Consider the following 16,652-nt stretch of genomic DNA (forward strand, 5'->3'; position numbering starts at 1 on the left):
TAGCTTAATACCAAGTACAATTTAACTTAAACCCTATGGCACGCATTTCTCACATGGCGAATATGCTGGGAATACGAATGGTAGACAGGGCTAGATTTCAACCTATTGATAGATTCTGGTATTTGCCTGAAACATATTCTCTTGGAATAAAAAGATCCTTTATGCAGTATATGGCGGGATCTATAACACTTGAGCCACACACTCAAGGAAGGGAGGAGGGTTTCACACGTACTTAATAATTCTATTGCACGTTTCTGTTTTTCTTATTAGCTAACAACAATATGGTGGATTTATATAGAGATACTCGTTTTTTTTTCATTTGGTTATTAATTTGTTTATTTTTGAGGACCCGATAATATGATGCGTAACAATTAAAAAGTGCGCACTTTATGGATTTGAATCTTGGCAGATACAATAATACTTACATGGATATTATTATTTTATACATAGATTTGCAGGAATTTCAAGATGGTGCCTACGTTTACTATGACAACGTGACGCACAATTTTCTGCGATCACGTGACACGGGTGGGATTCAAAAACACGGATATGGCGTCCGATCTTCCTCGTACACGAGGAAGACGGCGTGAGGTGACGGTCATTATACTTGACTCTGTCAACAATTTGCGGTATGTTTCCAATATTTAATCACAATACCATGCACCGACCCCCAACAGTTATGGAGACTAATGTTTCTGTAATAAGTGGCTTTATTCTGGCCGATCCAATACACAGTCTGGTGCATCTGGTATTCAGTAGAGATGTTACATTATCCGCATTTATGTCTCAGGAAAGGGATGTAGTTTGCGAGCGGATTTTGACTGGCCGAAAATGGGTTTTGCGGCGCACGCGCTATCAACTAAATTATTGTATTGTGTGGTCGCCTTATATATATGAAGTCAAGCGGGGAAACTTAATGTGGATTCCCATGGAATTGAAGATAGATGGCTGTTTTTGAAAAATAAAAATAACAGGCATTTTTCATCTCTCGGCCCCAATCACTATTAACTGGCTGATTCACCTCGCTACTAATGCTGCTAATATGGGATTGATTAGTGCTTATGTAAACGCTCTGGTAGATGCCCTTTCTACAGTTATGATAAGACTATGGTCATACAGAAATTATGTTTACAATTAGACTCAAACAGACATCATTCTATCTCAGATCTTAGATTTAGACTGCTAGGTCTTGGATGTTGGTTAGATACCAGCCTCAGCTCATATCTTTATTATAGCATGGATACAAGATACTGGATCCAGCGCATTGGAAGAATATTGCTCAGATTGACAGTATCTACCCACGCCTGGGGTTGTGTGGGTCGGAATTATCACCACACGTAAAGTAGGTACCTCAGAATTAACCCAAATTATTAGACATGATTTATGAATGTATAGCTTACCTTATTAGGGCAAGCATTAATTGCAAGTTTCTCTCTTCTCCTTTTGTTTATTAATAGCGGTCCTTTAAGAATAAGATTAAGGTCTGTGTGCTTTTTTTATTTCCCTCTATACTTGTCTGGGTGATGGGTGACTTATCTCATCTTTTAGTTGTTGGTATTGATAGCTCTGATTTGGCGAAGCGTCTATATGGGTGAATAGACACACATTAGATATAACTGACACATAACACACCATGGATATTGAATCAGATAGAATCACAGATGTTGGAGTTAATAATATTAGGATGATTTGTTTATAGGATGAGTATGTAGAAAGCCAGTTAAACAGGTTTCAAAATGTTTATTTCGTGCTAGTACACTATTGGCTGGTATTGTATGAGCCACATAGACTTTGAATTTATGTTTGACAGGTGTGTCTTTAATATGTTTATATTCTGTATTCACATGAGAAAGGCACTTTACTTTTCAATATACACACAATTCACGGTGGAGGTCAATGGGTGCAATGTCGTAGAAATGTAACTTATTTCATAATTATTGCACACATAAGTGACTGTGGTCTATTTTTTACATAGCCTTGAGGAAGTCGCATGTCTATATTATGAGAAGCGATGAAACACGTGTTGGCATTGGGCTCACAAACAGTCACAAGAATGAATTACTGAAGGAATCAACAAAAGGATTAAAGATCAAAGATTCCAAGATACCTGCTTTGTGCTGTGAATTTATATTGTATCACTATTGTTATTGTAAGAATGTACTGTGTTAGTTAACAGTGACAATTCATGTGTGCTAAAGATCTGTGTGAATATCTGTTGCAGTCTTTGCTGCTGATCAGGAGAGGTGGGTGGTTCTCTACTCCTAGTAGCACTGTACTAATTGACCGAATTGTGAATAACTCTAGTGAATATTTCTAGCAGCGCCTTCCCTATGTCCCATACCACTTATTCTTTGTGCATCCATAAGAGGCGTGAATGAACTGTGGCGTTTGCCTCCAGATCTTTGACTGAGTGCGAGTGCAACTATTCAGTCATAGAGCGGGAGGCATTGGCTACAGCATGGTCTGTTGAACATTTAAGGACTTTCTTGTGGGGTCTTGAATTCTGCATCAGTACAGACCACAAGCCTTTAGAGAAGGTGTTGAGTCCTGGAGGTGCTGGTAAGGGGTCAGCAAGGTTAGCCAGACTCACCTCTCGGCTGCAGGAGTACAGGTACAAGGTGACACATATTCCAGGGTGGAGAAACGCACAGGCTGACTGTTTGTCTCGGTTGTCATTGAGTAATAAGGGTGAGGTGAATGGTAGCTTGTTGTGGGAGCAAGAAGGTGCAGTTGCCTCTATGGGCGATGTGTCAATGTGTTGGAGGTGCATTTTCGGCAGAGGAATGGAAGTCAAGCATGGATCTCGATTCCACCCTTAGAGCAGTAGAACATATGTTGATCACAGGTGGTAGAAGAGAAAGTACCGTTGTGCCCACAGTTAGACCTTACGTTAAGATCTTGAATGAGTTGAGCATGAGTGTTCAAGGTATTAATGAGAGATGACAAATTTGTACCACCATGTGGTTTGAGACGCAAGATAATTGCACTTGCGCATAAGGGCCATCTGGGTCAAACTATGACCAAGAAACGTGTGAGAGAACTTATGGTGGCAGAGTATGGATGAGGAAATCAACACGTGGGTGGTCAATTGTGAGGTGTGCGTGCAGAGCGAGAAAAGACTCAAGACTCAAGTCTACCATCGGGCATATTGAGGATCCCGAATTATCCTGGAGTACCGTTTGCTTGGACTTCATTGGACCCATGCAAGGGGTGGATGAAAAACTTAAAAATGCGTTGGTCATGGTTGATGTCCACTCTAAGTGGCTCATTGTGCATTTCATGTCTGAAGTCACTACTCACAGTACCATTGAGCAACTTAAAGTGGTTTTCCAGGAGGAGGGTCTACCACGTGTTAACTGATAACGGGACCCAACTCAAAAGAAATTAGAGATTTCCTTGACAAGTGTGGTATCACACATCATCGTACAGCTTTGTACAACCCCCAGGCCAATGGCATGGTTGAATGGGCTAATCGCCTGGTCAAGGGTACTATCTCCATGGTCATCCACAGTGGAAAGAATGTGAGGGTGATGGTGGAAGAAATGGTATGGGCGCATTGTACTACTGTGCACAGAGTTACTGGGTTTTCTCCATTTGAGAGAATGCATGGGAGGAAACCTGGCACCAAACTCATACCTGCCTGGCTGCTTTCACCCACTTCTACTACTGTGAAGGAGGTTGTCCACAGCTCTAATGCATCTAGTATCTGTGCCGGAGACTGAGTTAAGATCAGGTACGGCAGGACGGTCAGAGGTCTGTCAAAGTACTGGGGTCCATTTAGGGTAAAGCAAGTGTTCAAGAAGCATGTTGTGCTTAACAATGGTAACAAGTGGAACAAACATAAGGTTGCATTGTTTCACAAAGGAGGTGGAAGGTGGCCTAAAATAGCTGGTGAAGCCGTTGCTAATTCGGAAAACATTGCCAATGACTTCTGGCTCTTGAGTGATGTTGAAAACAGTGCTAACGACATTGTCTGGGGTAATGATGGTGGTCTTGGGCATTCCTCTGGGGAAGCACAAAACCCTCTTCCTAGTACCTCTTCCCTCCCTTTGGGGGATGAGTCCTCACACCCTTGCAGAGACCGCAGACCACCTTGTTATTTGGCTGACAATGTACTTACATAATTTCCTTTGTTCTTTCTTCTTTTGTATTCTCTTTTTCTTGGCTTACTTCTCACCTAGCAAAACCAAAGGAAATGATGGACGGAGTGTTGAATATTGCAAGCACTCACCCCCAGTCAAATGATCTGGGTTTAATCCCTCACCGTTCTTTAGCCCACTCTGCCACCCCAGTTCAGACATGGCCATATGCAAATCAGTCTGACCCTGTGCCTCATGGGAACAGTCCAGCCCGAACTGCCAAGCCATGTCTTCCCTGGACCGGAAACAAGCTTCCTAGGACCGGTTTCTGGCATTTCAGCCGTCTTCAGCCAGGCTTGCTTGAATCCAGTGGCAAAGTGAGCAAGAGACTCACGTCTGAGCATACCCTGCCAACTTCTCACCTATCCTTCCCTCTTTGTTCTACTTTCCTTTCAGGTGAAGGGAGGGGGTGTGTTGTGATGTAGTATCTACCTTTTTGGACTTGGCTGCATCCAGTCCCTACGTTCCATTGTTTAGAACGTTCACGTCACGCTGTTCCACGAGCGACCGCTGGCATTTGTCTGGCGTGAGGGGAACACCCTTCTCTTGCTGTACTGAGGAACTGTCTTTCCTTGAAATAAACCCCTGTTCCTAGTTCCTGTGTCCGGTGTCATTACTACAGATATCCGTCATATTTGATATAGTAAGCCGAAATCTAAATCAGGCCCTAAATCAGGAGTTGTACAAGAGTAAGTCACATCTACTCTGAGTAGATTGTTTGTGAGTTGTGGCCATAGTGCTCTCACTTGTCATGTGACTACAGTACTTATTCTGAGGGTACAAGATATAATGATGTTGGTGAAAATGGATATAATATGCAAATATGGTATCTAACCTTCTTTGTGAGGCTAACAATACTTTAGCACAGAAAATGCTGAATTAAAGAGGTAGTCATGCTGCTCGTTTGTCCCCTACTGTAAAAGGACAACACACCGATTGTGAAGTGACTCTTATGGTACTCCCGGCTTTGTATTATGATTCATAAGCAAGTCAGAAGTAGTTCATTGGTAAGTGGCATTTTCTATGGTGGCGAACTTAGGGGGCACTCCTATGTAGAATGAACATGTTACACTAAAGTGTTAATAAACACAGGAAGAAAGACGCAGTCACTGGGGGACATATTTACGATTTCAGTGTGACGTCCAGAGTGGGAATTCAATATACAGAGACGCAGAAGAACCTATGGATTTAAAGGGATACACACATTGAGGTTTTGATATCTGAATAAAAGAAAGGCAGTGGAAGTGTTTCTGAGTCCCCTGCAGGAACCCTTATGGAGTTCATCTGGTTTCCAAATAAAATGATACCAGTCCTCGAAGATTTCCTGCCGAAATAAGTTTTACATATATTATGCATGGGTGTTTTGCACATAACATACTCTCCCCTTTAAGCAGTTGCTGTGAGCCAGCCAAATGCAACACGTTTAAGTCATTAATTTCCACCAAGAAATTCTGCTTTGCCCTTTATAACACTGTAGAAGCAATTAGAGCGAATAAGCACAATTTAATGTTTCTTGCTTTCCTATTTCGTACACACTTGCACATCTATTTTACAGAGCAAAAATACAATTAGCTCGATATTCTTTTTTTTTTTTACCTAAACCAACAAGTTGAATCAGGAAAATATTCGCTTTCTATAAACATCTGCTGTGATCTGCAGGTCACACGTACAGATCACAGCAAGGCCACCTCCGTCCGTCGTCCATGGACTTCAAGTAGGAACATTGAGTACCATTACACTTTTTAGCATTACACTCTGTCTTATATAGTGTTTAGAAACATCAGAAATTATTAACCCCTTCTGTGCCACGCCCTTTCCCCCTCCTGTGCCGGGCGTTTTATTAGTGGGTGGGGTTCATGACGAGATAGTCTCGTCATGGGCACAGCGCGACCGTGCTCCATTACGAGACTATCTCGTCATGGGCACTGAAGAGGTTAAATGAAGCCTGCATGAAAACAAAGAAAGGGTCTTGTCCAATGTACTCTAATTTCTTGAGGGAGGGGCGTATGTGGTCTAAAATGCTGTCAACCAAACCCATGAAATAGCTGAATAAATGGCATCTCGTCTCTAACATATTTTGAGATTCATGTGCCTCTTTGTAAACACACTGTGACACTCACTTCAATTCAAAATAAGCTTTATTCGGTTGGGACGTACAACCATAAAAGCACAATATATAGCACATGACATACTAAAATACCATGATACAGATCTACATACAATATTAAAACACTTACAGTTAGCATTTTACAGTAACCAACTGACTATAGTTATCCTCTCTTGAAACAGTAAGCACAGAATAGCATTGCATATTTCCATTAGGGGGAACCATCGGGGCTTTTCAATGTCCGGTATATAGTGCGTAAGTTAAAACAAAACTCCAGATGTAAACAATGGACTCATAGCAGCGTAACCTAATATTAATAGCGATAGCGAAGGATCAACTCGCAAAGACTTAAAAAGTACAAAAGCTAAAGTGCAAAGTGCATAGCTAAAATGCAAAGTACAGGAGCAATAAGACTGTCCCTAACTTAATGAAGGATAAAGGTTCATGTTAGAACAGCATACTCTTTCTTATCTCGATTGCACTTAACATAAAAGTAGCAGTATAAAGACATACATCAAGGTCATTAACTGCAAAAAGTCGGGTCATAGCAGCTTTGATGGTATTGGTTTCATACTTTTTAAACAAGGGCTTGAGATAGACGATCCTTAAAGGCAGTAAAACATCACATAAAAACAGAGCGCAAAGTGCTTTGTTTTGTGGACCCGTCACAAGGACAAGGGGTAACTGGGTGCTGGTTCATCACAGGAAACGCAACCAGATGGTGCACGAGGCCTAATCTCAATCTGGTTAATACATAACGATGGGAAGATCTTGTGACAAAAAAGAGATAGGATTGGAAACCCAGAGTATCCATATATTGGTGGTAAAACTGGTATGTGGTTTGTTTCTTAATTAATTCCCTCCTACATGAGTACTTATGTGACAAAAAGATGTTCTTTAGCTCCTGTTTAGATGTAACTGGTATCTCGTTATGCTTTCCCAGGACAGGTAGATTAAGAATGTCCCCATAAGTTTGAGTTAAATATTTCAGCCATGGTATCTTTAGATAATTTTCCAGGCATAGACAGTCGTTTATGATAGACTTGGTAAAAGTTGTCTCGTCTTTAGACCATATTGAACGCCAAAGCTGAAGCGGTCTCAAAGCTATTAAAACACTCAAAAAGTTAAGACCAACCTCGCAATGAATAGGTTCAGAGGGGGCAGAGACGGGGAGACATAAAAGCTTTTTTTTAAAAGAGTTCTCTTCGACCTGTAGATCATGGCAAGATTCTGATCCCCAAATCCCAGCCCCGTAAAGGGCGACTGATGTACATCTAGCTTTAAAGATCTCAATCATGTCTTTAATACGACGATCCCCCAGATAAATGGCAAATTTAAAAACACCATATATACTTTTTCTCAATTTGTCCCGAACCTGGGATATTTCATAATTCCATTTCCCATCCGATGAGAAAGAGATACCCAAATAACAGAAATTATCCACATTTTCTATTTTATTACCCTCGATAAAAAACGGTTTCAAGCTTTTATATTTTGGGCCACATACCATTGTGAAGGTTTTGGTTTTATTTATTACCAGCTTCCTCTGGTTGGTAAAAGCTCCAAACCCATCTATTAACCTCTGGAGGCCAACCAGTGTTCTTGATATAAGCACGGCATCGTCCGCGTAAAGCAGGACTGGTACTTCTTTGCCTTCCACTAGCGGTGAATCCGCCTGTATGGGGAACAGCCATTACAACGCGGTTTTTATCACGCAGTGCAGTTACATCGCATGCGTTACAACGCATGCGATGTTACAACGCTATGCCATTACAACGCAAGTCTGTACATCGACTTGCGCTAGATGGCGTGCTAACATTACAAATAGTGTAGTTTACTATCCCAACACCTTCCCTACTGTTAAGTGGACTGGAGTTGGAATAGTAAATTACACTTTTTTAATGTTAGCACGCCATCTAGCGCAAGTCGATGTAAAGACTTGCGTTGGAATGGCATAGCGTTGTAACATCGCATACGTTGTAACGCATGTGATGTAACTGCACGTGTGGTAAAAACCCGCGTTGTAATGTCATACATCCGCCTGTATCCTCTTAAGTATAGCATCAACTTCGTTAATAAACAGAGTAAAGAGTAGTGGGGCTAGTACACAGCCTTGGCGAATGCCGCGTTTTACATTGAAATTGGGGGTGCATTCACCCTTCTGGCCGTATCTAACTTTTGTTGAAAGATTTTCGTACAACCTGGCCAAGAAATAAATAATCGGTTTCGAGGCCCCTAGAATGAGTAAAACAGACCATAAAATTCCATGATCAACCAAATCAAAAGCACTACTTAAATCAATAAAACATAAAAAGAGCCGACCCTGCTTGGCTTTGGTATATTTGCCGATTAAAAGCTCCAAATTAATACATTGTTCCAACGTGCCTAACCCGTTTCTGAAACCATGTTGTGCCTGTGACATAATTTCATTATCCGAAACCCACTCCTCCAATCTTATCAATAAAATCCTACTCATGATTTTTACTGAAGAGTCAAGTAGGGAGATTGGGCGGTAATTCTTCGCTTCTGATTTGTTACCTTTTTTATAAATAGGGATAATACCGGATTCCCCCCAAGACGAAGGGCAACCCTCGGTTACCGCTGCGTTAAAAACTCTGGTAAGTATGGGTTCCCACAGTTCTGGTATTGATTTGTACACATCAATGGGGACACCATCAACACCCGGTGCTTTGTCTCCTTTACTATTTCCTATTCCTATCAGGACTTCGTCCAAAGTTATATTAAGCGGGATAATTGGCCAAAGGCATTGGGTATTTAAATTTACTGAGGGGATATCACTAGGGCTAAAAATACTAGAAAAATGGGCCACCCATTCTTCACAGCTTACATGAGTTAAAAGCTCTGGGACTGATTCAATTTTAAGTAATTTTGACTTCACTGTTTCCCAGAATAGCTTATTATTTGAGGTTTCTGCTGCGAATGCAAGGTTGTCCCATGCCTCTTGTTAGAGCTCTTTCTTCCTTCGTTTTATATTAAGATTATACTCTACTCTTAGCAAATGGATAACTGAACTATCCCTTGGTTTATTTGAGAGGGCTATTTTCAAATGGTTCAGGGATACAGTACAAAAGTGATCAAACCAGCCCCTAGCCTGTATTGGTTTCCTGGGTAGTAACACAGTCAGTAATTTAGTGATATGCGCAGAGATTTGAAGGAAATTAGACATGATCTGTGGCGGTACCGTCCCGAAAGATAAACAATCATCTATTTCATTACGACATGTCTTTACAATCTTTTTTTGCATCACACAGGAGCTGGAACCTCTCCATTTCAGTCTTGTACCATTAGGGCGTGTCGGTATAATGTTATTCACAATTGTACATGGTTCAGCTGTCTTACGCCCCCATATATTCAGGTACATAGTGATTGAATTATGGTCACTTATAGACAATTCGACAACCTGCGGGGTAGAGCATAAATTTACAATATTGGCAGAAACTAAGACATGGTCACTGTGACACTCACTTGGTTAACGTAGTACCCGCCTAAACATTTACACCAAAAACACATTAATCACGCATGACTCACCCCTTCTCTTTAATATTTTTATATGCACGTTAAAAGATCCCTCTTTCTAGCCTTTCTCACCCCTTCTAAAGCCAAGGGCTCTCAGAAGCCACAACAGACACTAAGGTTGCAAGACTGCTCAGAAAGCTTTTCCAGAATAAAGCACACTTTTTGCCAGCTGCGATTATTATCGTGTCTGCACTGTTTGCACGAGTCACGACTGGTGTAGCACGTTGGCAGCCTCGCAGGACCCGTGGTCGCGTCTCTTGTGATATTCACGCGTCATCTTCAGTGAAAAACTCTTCTTGGGGTCATATCTTAAAGCAAAGATTCATCGTATAATTGTAATGATATAAATATTATTGACAGTTTATGCTCCATCTACTACAACGTGAAGTATCTCTTAGTGGTTGCACAGATACTACTACTATCCAGTTTATCTGACCTGGAAGAATGAACTGCTGAGCCAACTTATTGTATTTTCTCAGATGCATAACCTCCTCTATATATCTGGCTGAATACACCTATTCTTCTATCTGTCAACACAGTTATCTGACTGTCCCTCAGTAAGATGTTTCGCCAATCTGCGTTCAATCTGTCCGTCTGTCTGTCCACATTTTCCTAACAGTGATGTCAGACGCTAAACGCCGGACGCAAGGAGGAGAGAGAAGCTGCTGCTGCTGCCGTGGCTCCCGCAGATTCAACCACCTCCCACTGCCTCCACAGCCTGCCCGCCTAGCGCTGTGTCTCTCCTGCTAAGCGCCGTCAGTGCAAGCGGTGCCTGTGCCTCTACCTTTGTTTCCACTCTTTCTGCTGACACAGGAGACCGTCACAGCTTGGGGCACTGAGGACGGAGCGGAGCAGGAGCGTGGAGTAGGCACCAGCGGTGTGGAGAGGCAGAGGCAGCGAGGCAGAGAGGCAGTGAGGCAGCCCCGCCCCACTCTTTCAGCGCGTCACTAGTGCATCCAGCCTCCAGCTCTCGCAGTCCTCGCAGCCCCGAGCGGCCCTGTGAAGCCTGAAAAGGACCCGGAGTGCTTCTAAGCCCCGCTGCATCCCGCTGATCTGACTCAGCCGGAGCCGCTGTGACAGTGGTGAGTGGCAGCGCACGTGGTGGGAGCAGGAGTGGGGGTGGGCGGGTGTCTGGGCACAGTGGGAGAGTCCTTGGTGCACAGGGTGGTGGCAAAGTCTGCCAAACAATCAGTGCAGCCAGCGACCCTCTTGCACACTCATTCATCTTGCCTTGCATTGCCTTTGGCCCCCCTACGCATTGCCCTTCAGGGGGTATTGGCCATTACCATCGCACACCCAATCCCCAGCAGTGCCCACAGAGACAGGGCAGAGACAGAGGTCGCGCTACAGCAGCAGTGGTATTGTATTGCTACACCGAGGAGACAGCGGCAACCTTGGTGGCAACAACAAAGCACAGCCAGAAGCACGGTTAGGTGCCACTCAGGACAACGCACACAAGTCACACAAGCTACTATACTATACTACTCGCCACATGCACTCCGCCCTGCTAGTCACAGCCCCTGGTCTGTTCTATAAACTCCGCAGACTCAATAAGGTCAGGAAGAACTAGAGTGGCTATGCCATCCAGAACAGGGGGGAGAACAGGAAAGAGACAAAACCCCTTCGCTCAGCACAGCGCTGAATCAAAACTGACCAGGACCAAAGTGAGATAACAGCACGGACGGGCCTCACCAGCATTACATACTCCAACCAACCCAAAATTTACACTAAATTGAACTTCCTAAGGGATGCAGGTTCTGTCCTTTATTCCAGCAATGCAACCCTGAACGACCTGCAAACTCCACTGCAACCCCTACTGATGCAAACACCTGCCTCAAGCACACCACCCTCAGATGAAGATAGGTTGGATTTCAGGGCACCACAGCAACAAGGCCAGCAAGTCCAGATCAAGCCTCAATCTCCAATGCACTCAGTGGGGGTACTGGCAGCAGGCACTACACCCCCTGTGGTCCCCGCTAGAGCGCCCGTATACCCAGGGCTCTCTCCCACAATAATTAGCCAACAGGGCTGCTTACAGGGGACTCCTACCATAGAAGACACGATTCAAAAACCAACTACATCATCATCACAATCCGGCATCAGGGCCGGGGACAGCAACACCCAAAAAATCAAGGCTGGTAAAGACGCTACAGAAGCCTCAAAGGGAGTAAACATGGATCAAATCATCGAAATGAATTCCAGCCCCACTTACAACACGACAACCAGTACCCACAGCACGCCCATTCAAACATCACATTTAGTAAACACATAATCGCCAACCACCCCACTACTCTGCGCCCAAGGAAGTCCGCTTACTCAACAAGGAGGACCTCGTGCAAGGATTCAGGACCCAAACCAGCAAGAGGATGGGAGGGCGATAATCTCATACTTGAACACACAAGAATGGAAAGACATGCTCGCCACTTACTCACCAGATCAGGTACAAAGGGAGCAGCCTCCCCAAGAGCTTCCCCGGAACCCATCTCACACGGATCAGATCAAGAACGACCAAAAGGAGAATGCGCAAACAAAGGAACAACGTGCTGGTACTTGGACTTCCTTACTAAATACAATACAACTGGCCGTCGAAGCACTGCAATTTCAGTCAGAAAAGATAGAGATCCAGCTCACACTACTGAATACGTTGGCAGTCTTCACGGCAGGTATCCACGAGAAATTGGAGAACCTGAATGGCATGATAAAGAGAGCTCAAGTCGACACTCATCTCAGCTGCAACTGCGACCAGATCGTTGACAAACTATTCACTCTGCCCTCAATGCTAAGTAGCATGTTAAAGGAAATAAAAAGCACAACAGCGGTGTTAGATTTGGGGGTCTCTAGTTGGCATAGGTAGGTACCTGTGACAAATAGGGACCCTTGCGTCTAATCAGGGTAAGGGGCTACACTCCTAAAATAACCCCTGCTCACCCCCTTGGTAGCTTGGCACGAGCAGGCAGGCTTATCTCACAGGCAGTGTGTAAAGCATTTGTGAACACATACAGTAATACAGTGACAACACTACAAATGGACACCACACTAGTTGTATTATAAAAATAAGTATTTTTATATAGACTTAACACAAGACCAAACGACAAAAATCCTCAATACTGTACTTAAAAATAGTCTCTCAAATGTTATAAAATAGCTTAGTTTTCTCAAGTTGTAAATGCGACACTTTACTCTCAATGTAACTTAGATGCGTAATGCAAAGAAAACAAAAGGGTCGCAGGGAAGGTGATGCGTCGGTTCCTTACATGCAGGGGAGTGGATCCGTCGGTTCCTTACTGCTGCGCAGGGGAGTTGATGCTCGCTTCCTTACTGTGTGGGGAGTTGATGCGTTGGTTTCTTACTGATCTCCGGTGCGATGCGACACGCTGGCACCTCGATGCGATACTCTTCTCCGGTGCGATGCAACAAAATGACACCCTGGTTGCGATGCAACAACGTTGGTGTGATGCGTGCACGCCCGAAGGCCGTGCGGCAACTCGATGATCTTTGGAGCCGCTACAGGCCCTGCAACGCGCTTCTCCGGTGATTACCTCTGTGGCAGCGTCCCGCTTCTCTGGCGATGTGCCGCGCTTCGGTGATGCGATGATGATAGCGGCAGCGGCGGCTCGCTTCTTCGGCGGTGCGAGGACAGCTGCTGCGGTGGCGACATGCTTCTCATGTCTCCTACTTTCCTTTCACAGTGCAGGGCAGGGACATCAGACACACCACAGGAGGTGGAGCAAGCATTGTGGAGGGAAGGCCCAGCCCTATTCTGGTTCCAGGTGCAACCCCTCCCACTCATCTACATGCAGATCTCTCAGCCTTGTGCTGACTCTCTCTGTCTCCTGGAATCCCCCAGCCCCTGTCACTCAAACTCCAGACAAGGAATACACAGCCTAGCAGAAGCAGGTTTGGATGGTTAGACAAGAAAATACCTACTTTCTAAAAGTGGTATTTTCAAACACAGAATGTTAAAACCAACTTCACTAAAAGATGTATTTTATCATTCTGAGTTCAGGCATACTAAACCCGCATTTCTACCATGTTCCCTGAGTCAGTTAGGATTATAAAATGTAATAATCAAACTTCCCATTCTGTCCTATGGAGAACAGATAGCCATGCAATAGTGAAAAACGAAAAGGGCTGTAATTCACTATCAGGACATGCCACACACATCAGGGCATGTCCTACCTTTTACAATGCACCCTGTCCTTGGGCCTACCATAGGGGTGACTAATATGTATAAAAGGGATGGTTTAGGGACTGGCAAGTGGGTGCACTTGCCCAGTCAGCATGGCAGTATCAGACTGCACACAGGCTCTGCAGTGGCAGACCTGAAACACACTTTACAAGCTGCTCCGGTGGGTGGCACAATCAGTGCTGCAAGCCCACCAGCAGCATTGGTTACAAGCCCTGGGCACATGCAGTGCACTGTACTAGGGTCTGACAGGTAAACCAATCAAGCCAATCATGGAGTCACTAATCCATACATCAATTTACCATAGGGAGCACTTGCACTGTGGAACTGAACAGCAGTGGCAGAGTGCCCAAAGCATCTATAACTAGCAAAAACACACGAGGCAACAGCAAAAAATGGAAGGGAGATCCACGCCAATGTTGCCAGGTCTAACATGTGTCCCCTCCAGCTGAAATGTGGGGAGAACTACCCTACCTCCTGGGAGTTCTCATCACTAAGGTGGAAAAACCTGGACAGACCATCAGCATTGGCGTGTTCTGTACCAGGGCAGTGTTCCACCATGAAATCCATCCCCTGTAGGGATACGGACCACCTCAACAGCTTTGGATTCTCACCCCTCATCTGCATCAACCATCTGAGGGGCCTGTGGTCTGTCTGAACCCGGAAGTGAGTCCCAAACAAGTATGGTCTCAACTTCTTCAGTGCCCAGACGACGGCAAATGCCTCACGCTCAATTGTACTCCTCCTCTGTTCCCGTGGAAGTAACCTCCTACTGATGAAGGCTACAGATTGATCTAGGCCCTCTTCATTAATCTGTGATAGAATAGCCCCCACACCATGCTCTGAAGCGTCTGTTTGCACAATAAACTCTTTTGAGAAGTTGGGTGCCAGGAGCACGGGCGCCATGCACATGGCAGTCTTCAGGGCATCAAAAGCTCTCTGACAGGTGTTAGTCCAAATCACTCTCTTGGGCTGCTTCCTGGAAGTCAGCTCTGTCAAGGGTGCAACAATGCTTCCATACCCCTTGACAAACCTCCTGTAATACCCGGTGAGTCCTTAAAATGCTCTCACCTCTGTCTGGGTTTTGGGGGGTTCCCAAGCCAGGATGGTTTCGATCTTGGGCTGAAGGGGCGCCACCTGTCCGCTCCCTACCTGGTGTCCTAAGTACACCACGTAACCCTGCCCGATCTGGCACTTACTCGCCTTGATCGTAAGGCCTGCTCTCCGCAGCGCCATCAACACTTCCCAGAGGTGGCACAGATGTTCTTCCGAACTGGCGCTGAACACTGCAATGTCATCCAGGTAGGCGGCACTGAACCCAACCAGTCCAACCAACACCTGGTTGACCAACCTCTGAAAGGTGGCAGGGGCATTCTTCATCCCAAAGGGCATAACCCGGAATTGGTAGTGCCCATCTGGTGTGGAGAATGCTGACCTCTCTCTTGCCCCATCAGTCAAGGTGATCTGCCAGTACCCAGACGTTAAGTCAAAGGTGCTGAGGTACCGGGCAGACCCTAACCGATTAATGAGCTCATCAGCTCTGGGGATGGGGTGTGCGTCAGTCCTGGTGACTGAATTGAGCCCTCGGTAGTCCACACAGAACCGCAGTTCTGGCGTGACACCCGGTGCGGCAGCCTTTGGGACCAAGACCACTGGGCTGGCCCAAGGACTGTTAAAGGACTCAGGGGCATATGTATCAAACGATTTTTTAATCGCAAACGCTGCGATTCGCAAAATAACAGCGTTTGCGATTAAAAAATCGGTAATCGGGATGTATGAGCCAAATCCCATTGCAAGATTAAGGAATTGCTAATTTAGCGATTTCTTAATTTTGCGTAAGCATTTAAGATATCGCAAATTGCGATTTCTTAAATGATATGTAAAAAGCACCCAAGTTGTGCGAATTATCCTTAAGAAATTGCAAATTACCACCAACTTCCAGTTGGTGGTAATTTGCGATTTCCTTTCAAAAGGCACTTTTTAGAATTGTACAAAGTGCCACGTGGCGCTCATACATGCCCTTAGGGCATGTATGTGCGCCATATGCACACACATGCTAATTTCAGGGGGGCATCAGGGTGTCATCATGACACCCTTGCACCTTTGAAATTATTCTCAAATTGCGATTAGCAAATTGCGATTCGCTATTTGAGAATTACTTCCCATTCATTCCTATGGGTCTCCTGGCCCATAGAAATGAATGGGCAGGTATTCCTTAATTGCGATTTCGCAATTTGCTAATCGCAATTAAGGAATTTTAAGAAATCGCAAAAAGTTTGCAATTTTTTAAATACATCCCGTTTTGCAATTCTCAAATAGCGATTCTTTAAAAATCGCTATTTGAGAATCACAAATGGTGATGTTGATACATATGCCCCTCAATCACCCCTAACGCAAGCATCTTGGAGACCTCCTCCTTGATGCAAGCTCTCACCCTGTCAGTCACCCTGTAAATTTTGTGCATGACAGGAGGACTGTCCCCAGTGTCTACATCATGGACGCACCAATCAGTGACACTGGGAATCAGGGAGAACAGGTCAGAAAACTGTCCCAGCAATTGGTGACAGTCATTCTGTTGCTCAGGGGTCAGGGTGGAAGCGAGGTTTACTCCATCCACTGACCCATCTTGCTCTATTGCAGACAGGAGGTCTGGAAGAGGCTCAGTCTCCTCCTCCATTCCAGC

At 44.7% G+C, this 16,652-nt stretch overlaps 1 protein-coding gene across 10 annotated transcripts in view; it reads left to right on the forward strand.

Moving 5' to 3' along the window:
* Positions 1-568: 568 nt before the first annotated feature.
* Positions 569-16,652, forward strand: part of POU1F1 (POU class 1 homeobox 1) — a 126,736-nt gene continuing 110,652 nt past the window's right edge. For 2 of the 10 annotated variants that reach the window (XM_085623005.1, XM_085623009.1), the window contains exons 1-4: positions 574-629; positions 1,236-1,342; positions 1,458-1,481; positions 1,976-2,149. In XM_085623005.1, coding sequence (XP_085479131.1) covers positions 2,002-2,149 — 148 coding nt within the window. In that variant the 5' untranslated portion in view covers positions 574-629; positions 1,236-1,342; positions 1,458-1,481; positions 1,976-2,001. Of the gene's footprint in view, positions 630-1,235; positions 1,343-1,457; positions 1,482-1,975; positions 2,150-8,799; positions 8,865-16,652 lie in introns of those variants that run through there. The other 8 variants (XM_085623008.1, XM_085623014.1, XM_085623006.1 and 5 more) reach the window with 8 other exon arrangements.

This window comes from Triturus cristatus, chromosome 8 (assembly GCF_964204655.1).
Source record: "Triturus cristatus chromosome 8, aTriCri1.1, whole genome shotgun sequence".
Taxonomy (NCBI): domain Eukaryota; kingdom Metazoa; phylum Chordata; class Amphibia; order Caudata; family Salamandridae; genus Triturus; species Triturus cristatus.